This window comes from Salvelinus fontinalis, unplaced genomic scaffold (assembly GCF_029448725.1).
Source record: "Salvelinus fontinalis isolate EN_2023a unplaced genomic scaffold, ASM2944872v1 scaffold_0065, whole genome shotgun sequence".
Lineage (NCBI taxonomy): Eukaryota > Metazoa > Chordata > Actinopteri > Salmoniformes > Salmonidae > Salvelinus > Salvelinus fontinalis.
In genome coordinates, this window is record NW_026600274.1 from 143,286 (window position 1) to 152,389 (window position 9,104).

A 9,104-nucleotide genomic window follows, 5' to 3' on the forward strand; every position below is an offset into this window, starting at 1 on the left:
GTCTGTAGCCTGTCTAACCTGTCTGTCTGTCTGTAACCAGTCTTCCTGTAACCTGGCTGTAACCGGTCTTCCTGTAACCATTCTGTTACCTGTCTGTAGCCTGTCTAACCTGTCTGTCTGTCTGTCTGTAACCGGTCTATCTGTAACCTGTCTGTTACATGTCTTCCTGTAACCTGTCTGTAACCGGTCTGTCTGTCCTGTAACCTGTCTGTAGCTTGTCTAACCTGTCTGTCTGTCTGTAACCTGTCTGTAGCCTGTCTAACCTGTCTGTCTGTAACCTGTCTGTCTGTGTGTAACCTGTCTGTCTGTGTGTAACCTGTCTGTCTGTGTGTAACCTGTCTGTCTGTGTGTAACCTGTCTGTCTGTGTCTAACCTGTCTGTGTGTAACTTGTCTGTAGGTATGGTGATCAGGCAGCCAGAGGAATCCCCAAGACCAGTCCTGGTAGAGGAGCAGGAGGGTTCTTCTCTGGAGTCCTCACTGCACTCACCTGTGTCGCGGTAAGAGAGAGACTGGGTTTAACTAGGAAAAGAGCCTTGTGGTTAGAAGCCTTTTTTCCCAGCGTGACCTGGGTAGAGATCAACGGGAAGGAGTCAGTGAGGGGGACCTGGGGAGAGGTCAACAAGAAGGAGTCAGCGAGGGGGACCTGGGTAGAGATCAACGGGAAGGAGTCAGTGAGCGTGACCTGGGTAGAGATCAACGGGAAGGAGTCAGTGAGGGGGACCTGGGGAGAGGTCAACAAGAAGGAGTCAGCGAGGGGGACCTGGGTAGAGATCAACGGGAAGGAGTCAGTGAGCGTGACCTGGGTAGAGATCAACGGGAAGGAGTCAGTGAGGGGGACCTGGGGAGAGGTCAACAAGAAGGAGTCAGCGAGGGGGACCTGGGTAGAGATCAACGGGAAGGAGTCAGTGAGCGTGACCTGGGTAGAGATCAACGGGAAGGAGTCAGTGAGGGGGACCTGGGGAGAGGTCAACAAGAAGGAGTCAGCGAGGGGGACCTGGGTAGAGATCAACGGGAAGGAGTCAGTGAGCGTGACCTGGGTAGAGATCAACGGGAAGGAGTCAGTGAGGGGGACCTGGGGAGAGGTCAACAGGAAGGAGTCAGTGAGGGGGACCTGGGGAGAGGTCAACGGGAAGGAGTCATCGAGGGGAACCTGGGGAGAGATGAACAGGAAGGAGTCAGTGAAGGGGACCTGGGGAGAGGTCAACAGGAAGGAGTCAGAGAGGGGGACCTGGGGAGAGGTCAAGAAGAAGGAGTCAGCGAGGGGGACCTGGGTAGAGATCAACGGGAAGGAGTCAGTGAGCGTGACCTGGGTAGAGATCAACGGGAAGGAGTCAGTGAGGGGGACCTGGGGAGAGGTCAACAAGAAGGAGTCAGCGAGGGGGACCTGGGTAGAGATCAACGGGAAGGAGTCAGCGAGGGGGTCCTGGGGAGAGGTCAACAAGAAGGAGTCAGCGAGGGGGACCTGGGTAGAGATCAACGGGAAGGAGTCAGTGAGCGTGACCTGGGTAGAGATCAACGGGAAGGAGTCAGTGAGGGGGACCTGGGGAGAGGTCAACAAGAAGGAGTCAGCGAGGGGGACCTGGGTAGAGATCAACGGGAAGGAGTCAGTGAGCGTGACCTGGGTAGAGATCAACGGGAAGGAGTCAGTGAGGGGGACCTGGGGAGAGGTCAACGGGAAGGAGTCATCGAGGGGAACCTGGGGAGAGATGAACAGGAAGGAGTCAGTGAAGGGGACCTGGGGAGAGGTCAACAGGAAGGAGTCAGAGAGGGGGACCTGGGGAGAGGTCAACACGAAGGAGTCATCGAGGGGAACCTGGGGAGAGGTCAATGGGAAGGAGTCATCGAGGGGAACCTGGGGAGAGGTCAACAGGAAGGAGTCATCGAGGGGAACCTGGGGAGAGGTCAACGGGAAGGAGTCAGCGAGGGGGACCTGGGGAGAGGTCAACGGGAAGGAGTCATCGAGGGGGACCTGGGGAGAGGTCAACGGGAAGGAGTCAGCGAGGGGGACCTGGGGAGAGGTCAACGGGAAGGAGACAGTGGGGGGGCCTGGGGAGAGGTCAACAGGAAGGAGTCAGTGAGGGGAACCTGGGGAGAGGTCAACAGGAAGGAGTCAGTGAGGGGGACCTGGGGAGAGGTCAACAGGAAGGAGTCAGCGAGGGGGACCTGGGGAGAGGTCAACAGGAAGGAGTCAGTGAGGGGGACCTGTGGAGAGGTCAATAGGAAGGAGTCAGTGAGGGGGACCTGCGGAGAGGTCAACAGGAAGGAGTCAGTGAGGGGGACCTGTGGAGAGGTCAATAGGAAGGAGTCAGTGAGGGGGACCTGGGGAGAGGTCAACGGGAAGGAGACAGTGGGGGGGGACCTGGGGAGAGGTCAACAGGAAGGAGTCAGTGAGGGGGACCTGGGGAGAGGTCAACAGGAAGGAGTCAGTGAGGGGGACCTGGGGAGAGGTCAACGGGAAGGAGTCAGTGAGGGGGACCTGGGGAGAGGTCAACGGGAAGGAGTCAGTGAGTATACATAACAAGCACATAAGGGACAATTGCAAATCTGTGTGTGTGTGGGACAGGAATGCTTGTAGTGTGTGTGTCAGCTTACTTTTCTCTACGTGTGGCAGAAAGGGTCAAAGTGGGTGTGGGGGTAGTGGTGGGTTGGGGGGGGGGGGTTGAAGGGTCACAGTGTGTGTGTCAGCTTGCTTTTCTCTACGTGTGGCAGAAAGGGTCAAAGTGGGTATGGGGGTTGGGGGGGGGGGTGTTGAAGGGTCACAGTGTGTGTGGTTTTGTCTGTTTGTTCTGTCCACGTGGCAGTAAGAGAGCAACGTCTGTGTGTATCTTTCCGCGTGGCAGTGTGTCTGTCTGTCTGTCTGTCTGTCTGTCTGTCTGTCTGTCTGTGACCTTGTGTCTGTCTGTATGTCTGTCTGTCTGTGACCTTGTGTCTGTCTGTCTGTCTGTGACCGTGTGTCTGTCTGTCTGTTTATTTGAATGACAGTCTGAATGCTTCATGTTAATATGTGCGAAACTAGTGGGAATTAACTTTCTGTCTCGTCTTTCTGTCTCCTACAGTATCTCTAGTCCTATTCTATGCCCGTCTCACCTCTCTCACACCTGTCTGTTACCTGTCCTCTCTCCTACCGTCTCTCATCTCTCCTACCCGTCTCTCCTCTCCTTCTTTCCTCTCCGTCTCTCCCCTCTCTCCTAACCGTCTCCCCTCTCTCCTACCTGTCTCTCCTCTCATTTCCCTCCTACCCATCTCTCCTCTCTTCTATCCATCTCTCCTACCCGTCTCCCCTCTCTCCGACCCGTCTCATCTCTTACTCCTCTCTTACCCCTCTCTCCTACCTGTCTCTCCTCTCTCCTACCTATCCATCCTACCCGTCTCACCTTTCTCATACTGTCTACCTCTCTCATACCTGTCTCACTTCTCTCCTATCTGTGTGTCTCTCCTACCAGGTGATGTTTCTGGTGTACCACTGGTCCAGTGGAGATGGGGTCCATGACCTCTTGGTCAGTAAACCTGTGTCAAAATGGACGCCGGAGGAAGTTCTGTTCTGGTTGGAACACCTTGGGGCATGGACCTCTCTCTATAAAGAACCATTCCTACAGGAGAACGTTAACGGACGGTGAGGAATGTTTAACAGTTTGTGGTATGTTTGTAGTACGGTTCTGTTCTGGTTGGAACGCCTGGGGCCCTGGACCTCTCTGTCTCTCTCTCTCGCTCCTCCCTCTCGCTCCTCCCTCTCTCTGTCTCTCTCTGTCTCTGTCTCTCTCTGTCTCAGTCTCTCTCTGTCTCAGTCTCTCTCTGTCTCAGTCTCTCTCTGTCTCAGTCTCTCTCTGTCTCAGTCTCTCTCTGTCTCAGTCTCTCTCTGTCTCAGTCTCTCTCTGTCTCAGTCTCTCTCTGTCTCAGTCTCTCTCTGTCTCAGTCTCTCTCTGTCTCAGTCTCTCTCTGTCTCAGTCTCTCTCTGTCTCAGTCTCTCTCTGTCTCAGTCTCTCTCTGTCTCAGTCTCTCTCTGTCTCAGTCTCTCTCTGTCTCAGTCTCTCTCTGTCTCTCTCTGTCTCAGTCTCTCTCTGTCTCAGTCTCAGTCTCTCTCTGTCTCTCTCTGTCTCTCTTTGTCTCTCTCTGTCTCTCTCTGTCTCTCTCTGTCTCTCTCTGTCTCTCTCTGTCTCTCTCTGTCTCTCTCTGTCTCTCTCTGTCTCTCTCTGTCTCTCTCTGTCTCTCTGTCTCTCTCTGTCTCTCTCTGTCTCTCTCTCTGTCTCTCTGTCTCTCTGTCTCTCTCTGTCTCTCTGTCTCTCTGTCTCTCTCTGTCTCTCTTTCTTTCATGGTCAGGTTGTTGTTGTTAGGTAGTGATGAGTTAACATAGTTCCCTATGGTTATTTAATGGTTTTATGATATATCTCTCAGGTTATTGTTGATGCTTGGCGATGAGGAGCTGACCAGAGCTCCCTATAACATAGATAACCAGGCCCACAGGAGAGCGGTGCTGGCTGAACTGGAGAGGATCAAGGAACTGGGGGTCAAGCCACCTCAGAACCTCTGGGAGTACAAGGTGACAGAAACCAGAAATATTACGTATTATATCAACGTAGAAACTGCCTGGGTCGATCCCTGAATGCTGATTGGCTGACAGCCATGTTATATCAGACCGTATACCACGGGTATGACAAAACATTTATTTTTACACTTCTAATTACGTTGGTAACCAGTTTATAATAGCAATAAGGCTCCTTTGTGGTTTATGGCCAATATACCACGGCTAATGACTGTATCCAGGCACTCCGCGTTGCATCATGCGTAAGAACAGCCCTTAGCCGTGGTATATTGGCCATATACCACACCCCCTCGGGCCTTATTGCTTAATTATACCATGGCATTGTTGAATAATCCTTTCTGATTGGCTTGAAGGGCATTCTAGAGCGTGCATTATTTCCCTATAACTCCCAATATATTTGCGTGGTAGAACTCAATGACTGTAGATTTACATGTTTTGTTTAAGCTGCTTTTCATAGCAACAGTCGAATTGAAAACAGTATTTGGTATTGTTGAATTCGATTTTCATAAGTGGTTTGGTCTGCTTAACTAGCAAGTCTGTCTGTCTGTAACCACAGCAACTACTGTAGCTATCTAGTAAACTTGCTAGCTACTTCACTACACATTTCTACCGGAAAATTGTGTTAAATTATAGCCATGGTATTAAAGAGATAATCAATTATAGCCATGGTATAAAAGAGATAATCAACTATAGCCATGGTATTAAAGAGATAATCAACTATAGTCATGGTATTAAAGAGATAATCAACTATAGTCATGGTATTAAAGAGATAATCAACTATAGCCATGGTATTAAAGAGATAATCAACTATAGTCATGGTATTAAAGAGATAATCAACTATAGTCATGGTATTAAAGAGATAATCAACTATAGCCATGGTATTAAAGAGATAATCAACTATAGCCATGGTATAAAAGAGATAATCAACTATAGCCATGGTATAAAAGAGATAATCAACTATAGCCATGGTATTAAAGAGATAATCAACTATAGCCATGATATTAAAGGGATAATCAACTCTATGGGGCTCTATGGGTTCTCTGGAATATAACGCAACTCTGTCTGCTAGCTCGTCGTGGAACACACCTTTCACATTGTTTATTATTTTCAGTAGAACACACCACGTTGATTATCGCTTACATATCACAACTTAACATATCACAACTTAACATATCACAACTTAACATATCACAACTTAACATATCACAACTTAACATACCACAACTTAACATACCACAACTTAACATACCACAACTTAACATATCACAACTTAACATATCACAACTTAACATACCACAACTTAACATACCACAACTTAACATACCACAACTTAACATACCACAACTTAACATATCACAACTTAACATATCACAACTTAACATACCACAACTTAACATACCACAACTTAACATACCACAACTTAACATACCACAACTTAACATATCACAACTTAACATATCACAACATATCATAGTTTCTGCTGTTTTAATGCTAATGTGATGTACTGTCAGTCCTATGTCATTAGCAATTCGACACACTGTATTTCTGCTAACAGAAACCTAGTCTGCATCTTGAAGGGCACCGTATTCCCTATGTAGTGCACTACTTTGGACCATATCGCTACATAGGTTATAGGGTGCTATTGACGCACACTTAATAAATACTTGATATGCTCTGGTTGAAGTCCATTAAGAAATGCTGTGTGCATCATTTGATGATGAGTCATTTAGGGTTTAATGATGGTTTGAACTGTCTCCCTCTGTCTACCCCTCTCCTCTCTCCCTCTGTCTACCCCTCTCCTCTCTCCCTCTGTCTACCCCTCTCCTCTCTCCCTCTGTCTACCCCTCTCCTCTCTCCCTCTGTCTACCCCTCTCCTCTCTCCCTCTGTCTACCCCTCTCCTCTCTCCCTCTGTCTACCCCTCTCCTCTCTCCCTCTGTCTACCCATCTCCTCTCTCCCTCTGTCTACCCCTCTCCTGTCTCCTGTCTACCCCTCTCCTCTCTCCCTCTGTCTACCCCTCTCCTCTCTCCCTCTGTCTACCCCTCTCCTCTCTCCCTCTGTCTACCCCTCTCCTCTCTCCCTCTGTCTACCCCTCTCCTCTCTCCTCTCTCCTGTCTACCCCTCTCCTCTCTCCTCTCTCCTGTCTACCCCTCTCCTCTCTCCCTCTGTCTACCCCTCTCCTCTCTCCCTCTGTCTACCCCTCTCCTCTCTCCCTCTGTCTACCCCTCTCCTCTCTCCCTCTGTCTACCCCTCTCCTCTCTCCCTCTGTCTACCCCTCTCCTCTCTCCCTCTGTCTACGTCTCTCCTGTCTACGTCTCTCCTGTCTCCCTCTGTCTACATCTCTCCTGTCTACATCTCTCCTCTCTCCCTCTGTCTACATCTCTCCTGTCTACCTCTCTCCTGTCTCCCTCTGTCTACATCTCTCCTGTCTCCCTTTGTCTACATCTCTCCTCTCTCCCTCTGTCTACATCTCTCCTGTCTACCTCTCTCCTGTCTCCCTCTGTCTACATCTCTCCTGTCTCCCTCTGTCTACATCTCTCCTGTCTACCTGTCTACATCTCTCCTGTCTACCCCTCTTCTGTCTCCCTCTCTCTACCCCTCTCCTCTTTACCCCTCTCCTCTTTACCCCTCTCCTCTTTACCCCTCTCCTCTTTACCCCTCTCCTCTCTCCCACCCTCTCTCTACCCCTCTCCTCTCTACCCCTCTCCTCTCTCCCACCCTCTCTCTACCCCTCTCCTCTTTACCCCTCTCCTCTCCCCCCCACCAGGCTGTGAATGCAGGTAAATCTCTGTTCCTGCTCTATGCTTTGAAGAGTTCTCCTCGCCTCACCATCCTCTACCTCTACCTCTTCGACTACTCCGAAACCTTCCTCCCCTTCCTGCACACCTGCTGCCCCGCCCTCTCGCGCACCAGCGAGCCAATGGAGAACAGGCTCCCCCTCAACCACCAGGTACCATTGGACGGCTCAACTGTCATGTTGATTGTATTTATTTAATAAAAAAAGGTAGGTGTGTCGGTACGACTCCAGCCATAAACAACAAGACGTAGACTACTGTACATGTCGTCAGTATGGCTGGTCATAGACAACAAGACGTAGACTACTGTAGATGTAGTCAGTATGGCTGGTCATAGACAACAAGACGTAGACTACTGTACATGTAGTCAGTACGGCTGGTCATAGACAACAAGACGTAGACTACTGTAGATGTAGTCAGTACGGCTGGTCATAGACAAGACGTAGACTACTGTAGATGTAGTCAGTATGGCTGGTCATAGACAACAAGACGTAGACTACTGTAGATGTAGTCAGTATGGCTGGTCATAGACAACAAGACGTAGACTACTGTAGATGTAGTCAGTATGGCTGGTCATAGACAACACGACGTAGACTACTGTACATGTTGTCTGGTCATACTGACGATATTGGTCTCTCTCTGTCCCTCCAGGTGCACCCCAGCTGGCGCCAGTGGGCGGAGTTCCTAGTTAAGTACCTCCTCCTTCCGTACCAGCTGATCGCTGAGTTTGCCTGGGATTGGCTGTCGGTTCACTACTGGACGTCACGGTTCATCATGGTCAACGCCATGCTGCTGTCTGTCCTGGAGGGCTGCGTCCTGTGGAGGTTCTATAACCGAGCTGAGATCAGGTACCGTGTGTCTCTCTGTCCGTCTCACTGTCTCTATCCCTGTCACACCAACTTCCTCTGTCCGTCTCACTGTCTCTATCCCTGTCACACCAACTTCCTCTGTCCGTCTCACTGTCTCTATCCCTGTCACACCAACTTCCTCTGTCCGTCTCACTGTCTCTATCCCTGTCACACCAACTTCCTTTGTCCGTCTCACTGTCTCTATCCCTGTCACACCAACTTCCTCTGTCCGTCTCACTGTCTCTATTCCTGTCACACCAACTTCCTCTGTCCGTCTCACTGTCTCTATCCCTGTCACACCAACTTCCTTTGTCCGTCTCACTGTCTCTATCCCTGTCACACCAACTTCCTCTGTCCGTCTCACTGTCTCTATCCCTGTCACACCAACTTCCTCTGTCCGTCTCACTGTCTCTATCCCTGTCACACCAACTTCCTCTGTCCGTCTCACTGTCTCTATCCCTGTCACACCAACTTCCTCTGTCCGTCTCACTGTCTCTATCCCTGTCACACCAACTTCCTCTGTCCGTCTCACTGTCTCTATCCCTGTCACACCAACTTCCTTTGTCCGTCTCACTGTCTCTATCCCTGTCACACCAACTTCCTCTGTCCGTCTCACTGTCTCTATCCCTGTCACACCAACTTCCTTTGTCCGTCTCACTGTCTCTATCCCTGTCACACCAACTTCCTCACTGTCTCAATCCCTGTCACACTTCCTCATCTCATCCCTCACTACCCCTCTCCCCCCTCATCTCATCCCTCACTACCCCTCTCTCCCTGTCACACTTCCTCATCTCATCCCTCACTACCCCTCTCCCCCCTCATCTCATCCCTCACCACCCCTCTCTCCCTGTCACACTTCTTCATCTCATCCCTCACTACCTCTCTCACCCCCCTCAGCTCATCCCTCACTACCCCTCTCCC

The 9,104-nt window shown here is 50.4% G+C and overlaps 1 protein-coding gene across 2 annotated transcripts in view; it reads left to right on the forward strand.

The window, feature by feature from the left end:
* Window positions 1-9,104, forward strand: part of LOC129842778 (bifunctional apoptosis regulator-like) — a 30,724-nt gene that overhangs the window by 16,068 nt on the left and 5,552 nt on the right. For both annotated transcript variants that reach the window (XM_055911424.1, XM_055911426.1), the window contains exons 4-8: window positions 399-498; window positions 3,445-3,614; window positions 4,394-4,538; window positions 7,308-7,490; window positions 7,987-8,183. In XM_055911424.1, the coding sequence (XP_055767399.1) occupies window positions 399-498; window positions 3,445-3,614; window positions 4,394-4,538; window positions 7,308-7,490; window positions 7,987-8,183 (795 nt within the window). The remainder of the gene's footprint in view (window positions 1-398; window positions 499-3,444; window positions 3,615-4,393; window positions 4,539-7,307; window positions 7,491-7,986; window positions 8,184-9,104) is intronic.